Source organism: Lathamus discolor, chromosome 12 (assembly GCF_037157495.1).
Source record: "Lathamus discolor isolate bLatDis1 chromosome 12, bLatDis1.hap1, whole genome shotgun sequence".
Classification (NCBI taxonomy): domain Eukaryota; kingdom Metazoa; phylum Chordata; class Aves; order Psittaciformes; family Psittacidae; genus Lathamus; species Lathamus discolor.
In genome coordinates this window covers 12,161,255-12,177,164 of record NC_088895.1, presented here as the reverse complement: position 1 = coordinate 12,177,164, position 15,910 = coordinate 12,161,255, and the positions used below count along the sequence as shown (strand labels likewise).

Below are 15,910 nucleotides of genomic sequence, written 5' to 3'. Positions count from 1 at the left end.
CAAGGTTGAGGGAATTTTAGTGACCTTATATGTTTAGCATACAGCTAGTTCCAGAGCAGTAGCAATTACCACACCTTTGCAGTGACTACTGTTGGTTTCCCAAAGCCTTGCTCACGGAGGAGGTGAGATGGGGTGCTGGTTGTACCTCTCTGCTCTCCAGCTGTACAGCTCCACTCTCCTTACTCCCACGAATGGCCTTGGGCATGGATTTGGAGCTTTCTCTTTCACTGCTCTATTTAACAATGTTAAATGCTCCCTGGCGGCAGAGGCCTGGAATAGACATGCTTCTGTTACAGTCAAAACTAGATGAGTTGAATCCCGGGAGGGTGATGTGTCGTACGCTACTGGTAAAGTTCCTTGCCGTGATTCTTGTTTGTAAGCCGATTGGTTGAGTTGAGAATGGGGTGTCCAAACAGACAGTGTATCTCTGTAGCTGTTACCTGTGAATCCAGCAGTTCTCGCTGCTCTCCTGTTAACGCTGTTACCGAGCCGCTCCAGCCCCAAGCGGGACTCGAACCCGCAGCTTCACCACTTCGGTGGGCGGGGCTTCTGCCTAACCGCTGCCCGAGGCTGCCACTCAACGGCTGGCGGGGGCGGGACGCCGCCGTGACGTCAGGGCGAGGGCGCCGGTGGGTTTGGCGGGGGGCGCGGAGGAACGGGCGGGGCCGACGACGGGAGCCGGGCCGGAGGCGGTGGGGACCGGGAGGGGTCCGCGGCCTGCCCCGGCGGAGCGGGGTCCGTTGGCCCAAGCTGGGGACGCCCCAGGGCCCTTCCACGGGCCTAGGCCCCTGTCAGAAGCCGCGGGGCCGCCTCGGTCGGTTCTCAACGGCTTGTGTCTGTTGTTCCTGCAGCAGCGGCAGCCTCGGCGGGTGACCATGTCCTTAGACCGGAGGCGGCCTCCATGCCGAGCGTTGCAGTCATCAGTAGTTACCAGTGTCCACTAATGCGTGCTAGCGCTCAGGCCCGCGGTCCCCTATGAATCCATCACTGCCATGTTCTGCTTCGCCCCAGGTAAACAAGGCAAGTGCCGGTAAAACCAGAGTGCTCTGTTTTTAGTGTGACATTACGCATTGTACCGCTGACAGTTTCAGTTAAGGACCGCAGGTGGTACCACAAGCATGAGGAACTCACTGAAACAGTCTCTGTTTATAATATAAAAATAGCTTAAATTAAAACCTCGAGTTTATAACCAGACATTTTTTTCCTTCCCCTTCATGTCAAAATGTGTTCTGTGTGTTATCCTTTATAGAAAAGTAACCCAAGCCTTGAGAACAGCACCATTGAGAAACAGAGGCAAGAGCTGCAGCTTTTAATTGCAGAACTGAAAGACCGTGATAAGGAACTCGATGACATGGTTGCAGTGCATCAGAGACAGCTTCTAGCCTGGGAAGATGATCGGCAGAAAATACTGACTTTAGCAGAGCGGTGCAACTTGCTAAGCAGTAAGTGTTGTGTGTATAAGGAATGAGACCCTTTTAAGCATGGTCAGGTGGTTAGACCCTGCAATAACTATTCTGCATCATACAAGGAGCTATTTCCTACCCTTCGGCCTTAAATGTGGTTTTTTTTATTTCTGAAAACAAGATTTCCATGATGGTACTAAAGTGATCTGATCTTGAAGGAGGTCTCATAATCCTAATTCTCATTTGAGTCTGTAGAATTGATTCTGTGGATTCTTAAGAAAGATAATCTAATGAAATAAATGTGGGGGAAGAGAACAATTTGCAAACATGCTGTTGCACTGCAGAGCCCTGTGCCCTGAGGTGCTGCTGCACACCTCTGACATCAACTTCCAGCCACCCAGCTAATCACCTGACAGCTCTGAACAGTCTTGTTTGACAGCCATAGTACAGAGGTCAGCACAGAGTTCACCATCCAACCTGGGTAGGCAGGGAATCCTGCTTCAGAGGATCCATTTCCAAATCATGTGATTTTAAAACACTGGATTAAATTATTTCTGATGACATTGTCTGAGCTGTTTTCTCACAGATCCCTTGTGTCTTTCAGATGAGCTGAACAAGAGAAATGAGATTATCAAATCACTGACCAGAAGGTTAAAGTTCTTAGAATCTCAGCAGAGTGACAGTAAGACAACACTTGAAAGCACACAGCAGAAGTTCAGAGAGCTGTCACAGAAAGTGACAGATGCAACTGCTCACTGTCAGGCTGTAGAGGTAGGAGTTAAGTAACGGTCTGATTTTGCAGACTCTGCATGTACAGAATGCCAGTGGCATTTGTGAGTTTCGCTAGTGAGTAAATAGTTCATAGTAAGGCTCCTGAGTTGCATTTGTCTATTAGTACAATAATGTTAGATTAAGGTATAGCTCTGATTTGTTGGGGGAAATATAGGAGAGGAGCTTTCCTAAGCTATGACTTAGAGTTTGCTGTTTGTCTGCTTAGTTTGGGGGAGCACTGTTCAGAACCAACTTGCTTCCAAGAATGTCTGTAACTGTAACTGCAAAAGGCAGTGCTAGCCCCAGAACAGTCTTGGTACGTGGTTAGGAAGTTTTAGAAGGCTTCACTTACAGCCTTGATTACTGTGATGAACTACAACAGCATTCTGAAATGGTTTAGGATGTGAAAATAATGGGTATTCAAGGGTTCTGGGGTTTATTAAGTGATTCGGCAGTGATGTGTTTATTGGGATTATTTTTCCCCTGTGTGCAATAAAGTATTGTCCTGCATTTTCATCTGCCTTACTGACTTGACCTAAGGCATGCAGGATATTAAGACCATATCAAGGGTTTTGTTATAATAAACTGGGGAACAACTGTTTTCTCGAGTTCTCTTTTCTCCACATCCTCACAGCTTACCCAGAATCCCACATTCATGATGTTTAAATAAAGTTGTGACCACATTGACTGGACAAATAGTAACTGAATCACTGAAGCAGTAGCTGCCACTCTTATTTCTGTTTACTAGGAGAAAAATCAAAGTCTTCACTGCTCAGTTTTGGAACTGTCTGCTAAAACAGGCCAGCTACAAGCAAGAGAACAGGAGCTACTTACTATGCTTAAGCTGAAGGTAACATCTGTCATCTCATCAGGTACTGAATGTGTTCTAACTGCAGTGCAGTTACTGATGACTGTACCACAGTGGCTTAGTCGCCCACTGCTGTTAAATTCATAGGCTTGTTTGACAAGGAAAACTTGGTCAACAAAGAATAAACTGCTTTATTTTCACAAACAAGCTCGTTTCCTGGCTTTGGTTTTGGTTTTTTTTCCTCTAGAGCTCAGAAGTAGCTATAACTAGTGCAGTAAGATGTACCCTTGTTTGTCAAAATCCATATGTAAAACAGTAATGAAGAATACATTCTATTTCGTGTTTCAGGACGAGGCTATACTTGAAACAACTGATCACATCACTGACTTTACATCTAAGTTCAAAAAGGTGGAAAGCGCATTGCGTGCAGCAAGGATGGAGCGATTCAGTCTCAACAAAGAAAAGCAAGACCTCAAACTGAGACTAAAAGAACTAGTACTTGGAACAAATAAGCTGAAAGGTAGATATTCATACTGGGCACCTCATTTAGTGTAGACCAGCATGATTCCTTTTCATTCTGGGGAATACTGCATTTTGTTTTAAAGATGACCTCTCTGAAAAGGTGAAAGAAAATCATAAGCAGCAGGAGGAAATTATTCACCTCAAACAGGAAAACGGCTGCTTGAGGAACGAGCTCGCACTTGCTGGTAAGTGAGGGCAGTTGGCTTTTCATGCCTTAGCTTTTAATAGCTCAGAGACTTCTAGACAACAGTTCACCACTATCTGTGAAGGAGGCAGCTTCTTATCTACCTTTCTTGCAGTTTAACAAATACGTATGGCTTTGTGTGCCATTGCTTCGTGAAAGCAATGTCTAGGGCTTCTGCAGGGACAGGTTATAAAAGCACAAAGTTCACCAGTGTGATTACACACAGGGGAATAAATGGCTCAGAGGATTCTGTCTTGAAATCGTTGAGATTTTCATGTCTCCTGTGGTATTAATACAATAAGTGGGGGTGGCATTCTCCCGTCTGACGTAGGCTGCATAGAAAATAGTGACCTACTGAATAGAAGCCTCATACAAAGCCTAAAGCTTAGGCCCTATGAAATTACCAGCCCACCCACTCCCTCTGGTTTTTGTATGGAAGCAGTATGTTTACCAGTTCTCTTTTTCTCTTGCTTTTCTTCAAGTGCTGGGTTTGATTTCGACTGCTTTAATACGCAGGACTTGGTAAAGTGCAGCCTGCTGTCTGGTGATAATCTTCGCTTTGGTTTTGGGTAGAGAGGAACTCCTCTGTGCTGCAGTGAATAAGAAAGGCAGGCTGGTGGTTGCTGCAGTGTCATTACAGACAAGAAATATATACCCTGAAAGATAGATGACCAAGGATGTCCTCTGCTGGATATGATTTACTTGCCTATGACTTCTTATCTGCCGTTACCTTTGCCAAATATTGATCCCATGTCTCATTATTTTAGAAACAATAGTAACGGGAAGTATTTCTCAGCACTTTTCTGTACAAGGCATGAATTAGAATTAATTACTGAATTGCTTTTCCATGAAAGAACGGGAACATGGAAAAGTAAAATCAGTCAATGAATCAGAATATTGCTGCTGGTAAAATAAAACTAGGTGCTGTGGAAAGTCTGAGGAAAAGACTTAATCTGTTTGGTTGTCTTACAGCCTTTGTGCTCTTTGTCTGGAGGGGAAACAGATCCCACTGATCTTACGAAAATGCTTTTGTTTTGGTTAGGTACCTGTTTCTACTGCTTCAGACATGCATTAACAAATGTATTTGCCTTGTGTCTATTCACTTTAAGTAATGAGAAAAGTATCTGTGTTTTGAAACAGTTGAGAAAGCAAAGAGACAGGATCAACTTCTGCAGTTTGCAAAGTCTAAACAGGCGCGGACTGACACAGAGCTATCAAGTTTGCGAAAGGTACAGCCCTAATTGTGTTTCTGCTCTGAGACTGTGAAGACATTTTTCAATACATCGGATCTGCATGGAACAGTGAGAAAAAGTTAGGTCTGGCTATGATTAATGAAGGAAAAGAAATCAAATTTGCTGTTTCTGCCTTGCTGGGATTGCTATGGAACATTATTTTCCCTTTTTGGTTAAAATTAAAACCCCCATCCATGGCACGAATCCTTTTATTTATGTTCTTTTAGCTGTTTTTGTATAATTGTATTTAGTCAGTTCTACGATGAGTAAATACCACCCTCGTAGCAGTAAAGTGGGGGCACCCTGTTGAGATAAGGTTGTCAGTGCATGTGTCTCAACAGAGAGTGCTAGGCTCGAGAAGTCACGTGAAGGGCAGCGGGAGTGAGGTGTACTGCCTGGCGCACATGCTCAAGGTGAACTCAGGCAGTGTAAAGGAGCATGAGGTACTGAAAGAGCTGTGTTTCAGCAGAGACTTAAGGCCAGTGTTTTCACCTGCACCCATCTGAGGTTCTAAAGGCATGTTCAATTCTTTTTTTATTGCAAATAATTGATGGGTATGTTATCATCTACATCAGCTTTACAAAAACTTCCCTGTAGTGAATGCCAAATACCATGATCATCATTCGTGTCCTGTAGTTCGGCATAACTTTGAACAACATAACAACATGTATTAAATCTCACATATCAAATGGTCCTGAAGTTATGATTGTGCGGTTCCATCTTAAAAGCACACTGCAGTCTTCTAATAGAAATATTGTTTATTGCTGCGAAACTTTATTTTCCTAAATGCATGTAGAGATGGGCCCTTAGATTTGGAAGGCTTTGACAATAGTTTGACTACAGGTATGGGTTTGTTAGAGTGTTTTCAGGATGTTTTTGGAAGACAGGGAATGTGTTAGTACCTGATGGCAATATTCCAGCACTCCAGACTTCCGCTAATGCACATTACTATCTTTAAACAGATCTATGTAAAACAGCAGCGTGACTTGCAGTTTCTTCATGTCAATTTGGAGAGCTCTCAGGAATTAAGGCAAAAGCATGAAAAGGCAGCACATGAAAGGAGGTAAAGTAGTTTTTTAATGTAGTTTATTCACAAAGAGAGACTTCACTGTTCAGCCACAGTTAACACCCTGAAAGAGATGTGTGCTGTGTCAACACGGCTTTGCTAGACTCAAACACAGACTTCTGTCAGGTTCTGGCAGGATACAGCTGTCTGTAGTTGGTATATGAACACCGCAGAGCCATGGCCACAGCCTCTGGTTAATGTCTAGCTTAACCTTGACTACAGTTACGTATGCTCTTTAAATGCAGTATATCTGACTGTTTCTTTGTCATGCCATTGTAGCATAGGTATGGCATTCTCTGCCTCTGAAAGTAACAGCAAGACAGACACAGTTAGGACTGAGGGAACCCACGAGATATGCGAGGAGTGTGGAACTGCACAAGTTCCCAAAAGTAGGGTGAAACCCACTTCTGAGATGTGTGAAGCAGAAAATGGACTGTTACAGAATGCATCAGACATGGAGGAAACTACCTCAGCATACTTAAACCAGTGTCCAAAAGTTGTGAAAGTCTTGGCTGACCTTACGGAAGAAGAAAAGCAGGATGTTGCATCAAGCTCTGATGAGCCAGGCAGACAAGTATTTTGTGAGGCAAACAACACAAGGCCATTGAGAAACAGGGAAATCTCTGAGAATGAGGTGGAAATCAGAGACCAACAAACCTTTGAGTCATCTTCACCTGAACATGAGCGTTGGCTTAATGTCAGTTCTTGTGTAGATTTGCAAAGTACTTTTATCCAGAGCACCGTCACATCTGCCCAAACTGCTAATGAAAATGAAACCTGGGAAGAGAGAACTGGAATTCTGTTGGACCAAAAAAGCAAAGAGACTCCTGCTGCAGTGCACAGGTCTGAATCTGGTTTCTGTAGTAGTAAGTTCTTCATCAAAAAAGATGCTTGGTGGAAGCCAGTATCGGATCCAGAATGGTTGAAGATTTTCAAACCCATAAAAGGAGATGGAAATGTATGGCATGGAAAAGATTGCAGCTGTCTCAGGACTGCACAAGAGATGAAATGTGCCTGCTCAAAAAGGTTATGTGCTTGTTAAATTTAAGAAATAGAGAGGTATAATCTAGAGCTATGTAGAAACTTGGGTGTACAAGCTCTCAATAGTTTCTGTTATCTCAAGTGATGGTTAAAGTAAGTGCTGTTCTAAAATTAGGCTCCCAACTTGAAAAGTAGTAAATTCAAAGTAAGTTAAAATAGCTCTTAAGGTATCGTGGTTCTATTTTTATGCATTTATTTTTTCTCAGCTCTTATCCCCAGGAGCTGTGTGGGTAGGAGAAGCTGCCATACCCCAGGACTTGCCAAATGAACTAATTGAGACAAATGCAGATTTAAAACATCTCAGGATTTCTTTGAAATCCCAGATGTTGCTTGTAAATCTGGTGGGTAAAATAGAGCTGCACTCTACAGTGATGTTCCTGTAAGGCAAGAAACAAACCTAGATTATGTGTGATGCTTTAGTGACTGTGTTATTTCTGTTGAGAAGTCACACAGTGGCTGGGCAAGAATGTAGGACATGGCTCTTCCGCACAGGCTGCTTTCCTCACTCAGGCCAGGAAAATGAGATGGCAAGATTTAAAGGACAGCAATCTGTCTGCTCTCTAGTGAGTCCTTGTTCGTGGGACTCTGTCCCTGTGTTTATGTTGGGGGAGGAAAAAGGACATGTGGTTGGGGATAAGCAGAACAAGGTTTCTAATGCTGAAAAGTGCCAGAAAAATACTCAGGTATCTTGGTGGTATTGGAAGGTATCTGAAATACAAAAGCTGCTTTACATTTATAGAAGTGGTTTTGTGCCTACACAAGCAAGGGCATTCAGAGCTGGGGCTTTCTGTGGATTTGTTGTGCTAGTTCCTCTGTTTCCTCCCAAAGACTTGACTGACTTACAGCTCTGATTTAGAAGGATTTCTGAAGTTCAACAGAGGTTTCATAGCTGCCTTTTAGACAGAGGAGTAGCAGCTTCTCAACTGGCAGTTGGCAAGTACAGTATATGAACAGCTGTTTAAACCTGCTGAGAATTCCAGCCAGCAAGTCTGCCCAACGTCCGAACAAATTAATGCTATGGGATGGAGCTATCTGATATACAGATGCTTTCATTCTGTGTTGCTTTTGAAACAAAACTATTACAGAAATTGTTACTGCAGTGGCACTGACCTGCTCAGAAACAAGGTGGATGGGCAGCCATTGAAAAAGAATGCTGTCCTGGCACATTCCCACACAGCTTAGCTGAGCTTCATGCTGTGTGTGGATTCCCTCTAGTTTCCACTGGCCATAAATCATTAATAAGACTCCATTCCCCATATGTCTACCCTGCCCTTTCTTACCTGCTCCCTCAGCAGCACAAATGACACACACTGCCATCCCTCCAAACCTCTTCTGATTGAATCAGGAAAACTGTTTTCACTCTTTGTCTTGATCTTGAGGGAGTTTTAGGGGAAAAGGAACAAATTCAACCCAGGCAATGCAGATAGAGCAGATACCCTTCAGTAAGGCAGGGCAGCTCTGCCTGTTTGGGATTTGCTCTAAGCTGTCAGGTTTTCTTGATGCCCACATTTGGTCCTGAGGCTCTGCTAATTGGAGACATTGACTCAGTGCAAATCCTAAACTGTCAGTTTTCCAGCCTCTGATTTGTCACTGAATAAATTCTCACCCCGCAGATGGGAGGAAGGCAGTAGTAGTGCAGTGTTCAGTGTGGGCTTCTGTTAAGGCATTAATGGCAGAGAGCAAACACCACATTCCTTCTGGGACTTCAGTCTGGATCCTCCAGTTTTCCATTGCTGGCTTGGTAGTGCTGATGATGTATTTTGTGTGTCGGGGAGGGTGCTGGCACCTCCCTGTCAGCCCAGCAAATATTTTTGACATGAGTTCTTGAATTCAGGAGCAGCCAACAAGAAGGCTATTAACACAGTCAAATACCTTAACTAACTGCAAGAGTGATTGTGAAATACGGGAGCGCAGGAGTCGTTTCTGTGCTCTTAGTGACTTCCTTTATGTTGGACCAACGTTTGGTGCCTTTGGATTTTTATCTCAATTCTGGTTTTAAAGACAGAGTGTCAGCAGTTACCTATTCAGTCTGCTTCCTTGAGCTGTTGCCCTGCCTCAAAATCAAACCTGTTTTTCCCCCTCCCTCCCAGCCTGAGGATTTCTTCAAACTGGCTGTGCTCATTGCATCTCCTCACATCCCCTTTTCTAGGCTGCTACAGCTTATTCCCTTACATCTTTTCAGAGCCTTTCCCTGTCAGAAGCACGCCAACATGAGCTTTTCTCTCTTAAAAGAAAGCCTATTCATTGTACCCCAGTGTTTTACAAGAGAAGTGAAATGAGACACAACAGACACTTGTGAGCTGGCATCCCTCACAAGGGCTTTTTCTTAGATTGAATGTCATCTAAAAATAACCTTTTTTTAACAGTCCTGCCTGGTCTGGAATGTGTTGTTCCACTAAAATAAGTATCTAAAGAGTATTTAATGAAATGTTGTAAATTTAAAGTAGCATTTGCTTTAAAATATGCATATTTTTGTGTTTACCCGATCCAGGCAATGCTAGAGCTGTGCTTCTGGTTTGTTCAGTGTGATGCAGAAATGTTGTCTTTTGGGGAGATGCTCACTATTTGATTTACTTTTGTATGAAGCGGAAGTGAGCAGTTGAAAGTGAACACTGCAAAGCTTGAAACTGCTGACAGAAACCAGGGCAGGTCTTTGTATGTGAAAACACAGCACTGGGAACAGAGGGCTTAGTTAGGGTGCTGCTGGGTTCCTGTACTGCTGTGGTAGATGATCAAGATCATTTCACATGTACTGCAGCTTTTATTATTTCTGGTCTTATATTGTGATTATTTGGTGCTGGAGCTGAGTGAGGGATTTGGTAACGCTGTGATTTAAGGAATTGAAATTGAGAAGTGTTTTTCTCTAGGGTAGAGTGTAATTGAAACTCTTCTCTTACACCTTTGTTGCTTTTTTATTGTGGGAGAGGTGTAAAAGAGAAGTTTCAGTCATTCAGTATGCATATTAAGTGCTAAAGACCTTTTGTATTAGGACAAGCTTGGGATGGTTGCAAGCCAGTGTTCTTACAGTAATAGATGCAGGGTATGATTTGTTGCTTTCACAGTCATTTAAACTGCTTTTCAGATATTCCTAAATGCACTCAGAAGCTAAGGGAAGATGTATGGCAATAGACTGCTTCCAGCTCCACACTGGAATGGCAGTCAGGCAACTGAGTCTTGGGTTTAATCACAGTTTGCTCAAACAGCACTTTACTGTTTGCTGCTGTATTTAAATAAAGCCTCTTTGGGGAATCTCCCCTGTGATCTCTGAAGTGAGATGGTGACTTTAAAAGACAGAAATTTCCTTTCAGAGAACATCTATAGATACTAATTAGCCTAATGGTTGATTGAAAAAAAAGGGAGAAGAAGGAGTACCAGAGTATTTGGAGGAGTTAGAGACTGCCTTTTATGTGCTCTTTGCAAGGTTAAATAGATACTCAAGCACATGGTAACTGTTCTTGAAACTGATTGAATGTCAGGCTGTTGTCCTCAGAGGTTGAAACTGATCTAATGAAGCTGTTAACCACGGAAACTGCTCTGAGGAGCAGAGTATTCTCACATGCTCCATGGTTTTATTGGCTCAGGGCTCATGATTATTTATGTTGTCCCATGATTTTCCTTTGAAAGGTGAGAAAGGTTGGCAGTACTGTTTCTGGCAATGTCTTCATTTTTTTAACAGTGGAGAAAATGTGGATCTGAATTCTTTTCACTTGGATTCTCCCTGTTTGACATCCACCCAGAAAGGAGACAGGCCTCAAAGATGTGAGAAATTCTGTGATGAAGACTTCACTCTGGAGATCAATAGCTTTTCAGTGACTGAGCCAACAAACAGATGCTGCAACGCCGCCGTGGACCGAGTCAGTATTTTATTGCAGAACATACTTCCATGATTGTAAGGGGAATTGTGATGGTAGGAAAGCAGTTGTCTGCCAGTGTGGCAGAACTAGGATCTGGAATGATGGGACACCAGGCTTAAAGCAACGGTGGTAAAATACTTTATCAAAATTATTCCTTTTTGTCTCTGCCTTGGACAGCGTAAGTGTAAGGAGTTCAAACCAATATTATAGATACTGTTTTATAGATATATCTAATTTATAAATTATAGATGTATCTAGAGATATAGTTATAAGCTTTTGAAATGCAAGGCTTTAGGATAATGAATGCTGGCTAATTGTAATTTCCATTAAAGCACAATAGCTGAGTATGCTTGGATACAGTTATTTCAGGTTATTGGATACTGGGTTTTTGTCTTGCCTGGTTTTCCCCTTTCTCACTGAAGTATTGCTGTTGTGTGCACTGTGTGTACATGCATGTGAAGATCTGTTAAAAGCTGATACCAGGAAAGACCTCTGTGTTTATTACAAATAACACCACTTAGAGTCTGGAGCAGTGCAGTGTAGTAGTATTACACTGGAGAAGTGTAATGTAGTAGTATTACACTGGAGCAGTGTAATGTAGTATTATTTTGAACGGAGACATTTCAAAATGAAAGTGACGATTCTTGGTGGGTTATAATCCTTTGACATATTTGAAAATGACCGTTTCATAACTTTGGCTCCCTTTCTGTCTCCTCCAGGACACCAGTTCTCCCATAAGTAAGCTGCAGCATGCACTGGCTGAGTCTCGACAGATGGTTGCTGATCTGGAGCTTAGCACTCTTCTCCAGGCGAGCCCTCGCTGCAGTCCAAACAGCAGCAACATTAACACGGTATAGATTGCTCTCCCATGACTAGATTTAGGTGGTCATTAATAGTGATTGGGAACATCCTTTCCCTTGCACTACAATGCTATGAATATCCTCCTCATGCTTTGCTGAAGGTAAAATTCATGCTTTAGCATAAAGTGCTTGAATTTTATGCAGGATTCTTTATGGCTCCTCAAGGGCATGGCAGGATTTGATTTTTGCCTATGTCTAAACAGATGGAAAGAAGAAGTGGTTTTGGAGCAAGCTGTAGGGGGACATTCAGACCTGGTTTATTACGTGAGGCATATTTGTGGAAAGGAGGACAGCACAGGAAATAAGTGATATATAGGATAGTTTTGTGTATGAATTTAAACCAGACTTCTAGCTTAAATAACTGTACAGTTTTTGTGGGCTTCATTGCAGGGTCAGAGAACATACTCAATACTCAAAGAAAATAACCTGTACATAGCTGTCAGGGCAATTTACTTTATGAGCACGAACACTGATCAGGAGTTTATCTTGAATATGTGGGCAGTAATAGGAATAATTGCAGGAGGGGTCACTTGTTTCTTTTCACACATATCCTTAAGAATTGCTACCTTGTTTGATGAGGAGATTGTGCCACTCGTCACTAAAAAAGACTAAACTTGCGCTGATAAATACCACCAAGGAGAAATTAGGTTTTTGGTGTTAAGCAGACTCAATGAGAAGCTGTATGCTGAAACCTCAGCTTTCTCCTGAAAGATATTACATCTCTCTAAAAAAGTTGCACCCCTTTTATCCTTAGATGAACTTGACCAGAACAATGTTGCTGTAAGTAACAGACAAAGTGATTTTTATAACATTCAGAACCACAAAACCTTAGCTGTGCTGGGACTGACTGACAGAGTCTAAAGGTTGTGTGCCAGCGTTTGCATAAGCTGAAAGGATATTTTGTTCAGAACTTCGTCTGCAGGGTTTCCTTCAGCGTGAGAGACAGCAGCAGTGTAGTCGTTTGCAAAGGCTGTCGTGTAGGAGGGATTCCTGAAAAGCTCTCTGCGGAACAGTGGCTGCTTGTGGCTCCTTCCCAGCCCCATCAGCTGTCTGGCTCCTGCTTTCCTGGTTGGCACATCACAGCTCAGCTAAACCGGCTGTCCTTTGGTAGTGAGCGTGACTCTGCTTTACAACCTGATACTGCATTTTTGAGCCTGATTGACTCCTCATTCGAGGTGGTTGCTCTAGTGGATAGAAGATGAAGCAGGCTCATGTTTACTGCTGGGGGCAGCTTCTGCACCACATCTGTAGAACTTTGATCTACTTTCAGAGTGGTTCTGGGGAAAGACTTGTCAAGCGTGTTTTTAATTCCTCTGTGCAGGCCACATAACCTGTGCTTAAAGCCAGGTTAACCTGAGGCTGTTTTAAACTGTGCTTTAAAACATGTATCATATATAACCCTTAGGATTTAATCAGTAAGAATTTGTACGTGTTGGATTCTTTACCCTGCTTGGAGGAGGGAGAAGAGGGAATTAAAAAGTGTATCCTTGCTGCTCCCCAGTTTGAACCTGGCAGGTCTGTAATTTGTGTTATCTCAGTTCTTTGGTTTCCATGTAGTGTTTTTGCTTTACAATGTAGACAACAGAACTTGCAGAAGGTCTTCACAGAACCCAGCTATCTGCTGCAGAAGAAAGAGATGCTAAGCTCCCATTCTTTTCTCTATGATGTTCTGTGAGTATGAAGGTATTTTCATCTTGATCTTCTTAATTGGAGTTTTCTGTTCCTCTTTGTAAATGCACCTGCAATATTAATATAAGTTATGGACTTCTGAGATGAGCCTGGCACAAGATTTAGATCAGTGGACTGCTCTAAATGCATTTCAAATAAAACTCCTGTGAGTTAACAGCAAACAGATACTAAAGCAACAAGTAATCCCTTGAGTCAAATAAACCTTTCTCAATCACTTTCCTCATCCTCTGGGCAGTCAGATCTTGCAGCACAATTCCCAAGTACCTATACACTTCTTATTGTAGTTAAAAATCCTTCTGTGTGTTACAGATAACAGGATCAAGGATGTGAACATTGTTGAAGGAGAAACTGGGAAGTGTTTTTCAGTGCCACGGCCAAGGGCTGTTTTAGCATGTTGTTCCTGGGCTCAGAGCTCCAGAAGCAGAATGTATTGAATAGAGCTGCATACAAAAAGCAGCCTTGACCATAGCTGATTGTTTTTTCTTCTTGAATCAGGAAATTTCTCACTCTCTGATTATTTGTTTTACTGATGTGAATTGGATCCTTGCAGTAGGCACCGTGTTGTCTGGTTCTGAGGACAAATGAGTAACCAGATATGGATAAAATACTGAACACCACGTGAAAATGAATAAGAACTAGCAACAATGGGGAGAAAATGACCAAAAAAGAAGTCTTCCAGTGCTGACACAACCCAAGCCAAGGGGAGTTACTGCACAACAAGCTGAGTATGCAGCTCTGTGGCACTGGATTTCTTACACTGATCACCTTTAATCTCATGGAGAGCTGGTGCTCAGTTCTCTCTTGGTACACGCAAAGTGCAGTCCCTGAGCTGTCTCTCTCCTATGGAACCAAACCCTCTGTGTGCTGGCTTGTAGCACCCTGATGTTCTGCTGTTGCTGCATTAAGTCTGGAGACACTGAGTCTTCTTCCAAAATGAGTTGGGTCTGCTTAGTGCACGCTAATGGGGCTCTTGTGGGAAATGGATGCTGAGTAGCTGGAATGCTGTACCTTACTCTGCACAATGTTCCTATGTGGAGAGCTCTTCCTTTCCTGAAAAGAGCCCTCAGGTAAAAGAAGATGGAGGTTTTATGGATCCAGGCCAGCACTGTGACTTGCATCCTGAAACTACTGCTGTTGGAAAGTTTCAGGAGCAAATCCCGCAAACAGCTGATGCAGCAGAGGGGGAGCAGACGCTGAGCCTACAGAAATGAGTTCATTTGCCTCAAGTGAGAGAGGTTTGGTGCAACAAACAGACCCACAATTCACTGTGGAGCCACGACAAGAAGTAGTGACTCTGCAGGTCACTGGCTGCTGCGTAATTCTGGTTTTCTCCTTTTATTAAAAGGCACTGGATCACTGTGATTGGGTTGGTCCAAAGCAGCTTTTAGAGTTGATAGCAGGTCCAGAAATAACTAAATATTTGGCCATAGGAAAGTGATGGAATTGATGTGCACTGGGCTTGGGGGTGGTTTTTAATTGCTTTGCAGTCATCTGAGTGCAGGTGCACTGACATTGGGTTCATTTCCTGACTCGCTGGCGGTGATTTGGCCATTTCCATCAGTGGGTTGTTTTCCTTTAGGGAGAGAGTGTTTTGGGGAGAGTTGAACAACAAAGCAGTGAGTGAAAGGGGACATTCGGTCTTGGACAAGGTCGTCACTGCTCAGGGGTGGTGACGCAGTGGTTGACTGAGGGCACAAAGATTGATCCCTCTGCAAAACAAATGGGAAAGGTTTTTATTTCCCAACACTGCAGCAGTGTCCCAAGACCGCTGTCATGAAATGCTTTGGTTACCTTTCCTCCTCTTTATATGTGTGCACTGGTTTTAGGTTGCTTACAGCATGAAATTTTCTATAGTAAATTGACAGATACATGAACACTTCTATTTTAAAGGAAATGTTCCTGCAACTTAACAAAAACCTTCCATTTTCTGCAGCAGATGAAGACCTTTCCAATACAGAATTAACTTGGAGACCTGAAGATCACCAACCCATGAGCTACGATGGAAAGTTACCTCATTATTTTTCCATGCTTCTTTGGAGTGAAAGCCTCACAAAGAGATGTGGGGATATGTTTTATCTTGAAATAAAACATAGACTAACGCCAAGCTCAACAAAACTATTTTTATAGCTGAGAGCTCAGGTTAAACACTGGCTTGGGTTTGAAGAATCTCAAGTGCGTAATTGTTACAACACAGGAACTATTTTTCTTACTCTTTTTTTTTATGGTGGCTCAGAAATATTTATAGCGTATGACACAGCCAAATGTTCCTTTTTTTTATAGCTGATTGTTTTAGCTCTGGACTTGTGGCCATGTAGAGGGAGATGAATAATGTTTATAGGAAGTTCCCAATTAGTGCTGTAGCCAGGAACTGCTCCTGCGTGGTTGAAACAGGACAGTTGTCAGCCATGAGACAGGCACAGCAGCGCTTCCATTGGGCACTGCTTGTTCTACCAGAAGCTTGTGACAAGATGAGGTGTGTC

General features: G+C 42.9%; 1 protein-coding gene across 17 annotated transcripts; it reads left to right on the top strand.

Moving 5' to 3' along the window:
• Nucleotides 1-570: 570 nt before the first annotated feature.
• Nucleotides 571-15,534, top strand: CCDC62 (coiled-coil domain containing 62). 17 transcript variants are annotated; one of them, XM_065692469.1, is made up of 14 exons: nucleotides 571-629; nucleotides 852-1,011; nucleotides 1,250-1,442; nucleotides 2,008-2,174; nucleotides 2,923-3,024; nucleotides 3,331-3,502; nucleotides 3,588-3,689; nucleotides 4,829-4,917; nucleotides 5,883-5,983; nucleotides 6,266-7,012; nucleotides 10,704-10,881; nucleotides 11,601-11,732; nucleotides 13,320-13,424; nucleotides 13,740-15,534. In XM_065692469.1, the coding sequence occupies exons 2-13, from the start codon at nucleotides 976-978 to the stop codon at nucleotides 13,404-13,406; spliced, it is 2,106 nt and encodes a 701-aa protein (XP_065548541.1). In that variant the 5' UTR covers nucleotides 571-629; nucleotides 852-975; the 3' UTR covers nucleotides 13,407-13,424; nucleotides 13,740-15,534. The 17 variants fall into 17 exon arrangements, 13 of the variants coding, with proteins under 13 accessions (XP_065548541.1, XP_065548543.1, XP_065548545.1 ...); XM_065692471.1 differs by lacking the exon at nucleotides 571-629 and adding an exon at nucleotides 653-735; XM_065692473.1 differs by lacking the exon at nucleotides 571-629 and adding an exon at nucleotides 674-692.
• Nucleotides 15,535-15,910: the final 376 nt, after the last annotated feature.

Bases quoted from the DNA above. Each gene is read 5' to 3' on its own strand.
- CCDC62 (XM_065692469.1), top strand. From the start codon at position 976: ATGAATCCATCACTGCCATGTTCTGCTTCGCCCCAG. The intron at 5,984-6,265 runs GTAAAGTAGTTT...ATGCCATTGTAG, and splicing joins AAGGCAGCACATGAAAGGAG to CATAGGTATGGCATTCTCTG. The intron at 11,733-13,319 runs GTATAGATTGCT...TTTACAATGTAG, and splicing joins ACAGCAGCAACATTAACACG to ACAACAGAACTTGCAGAAGG.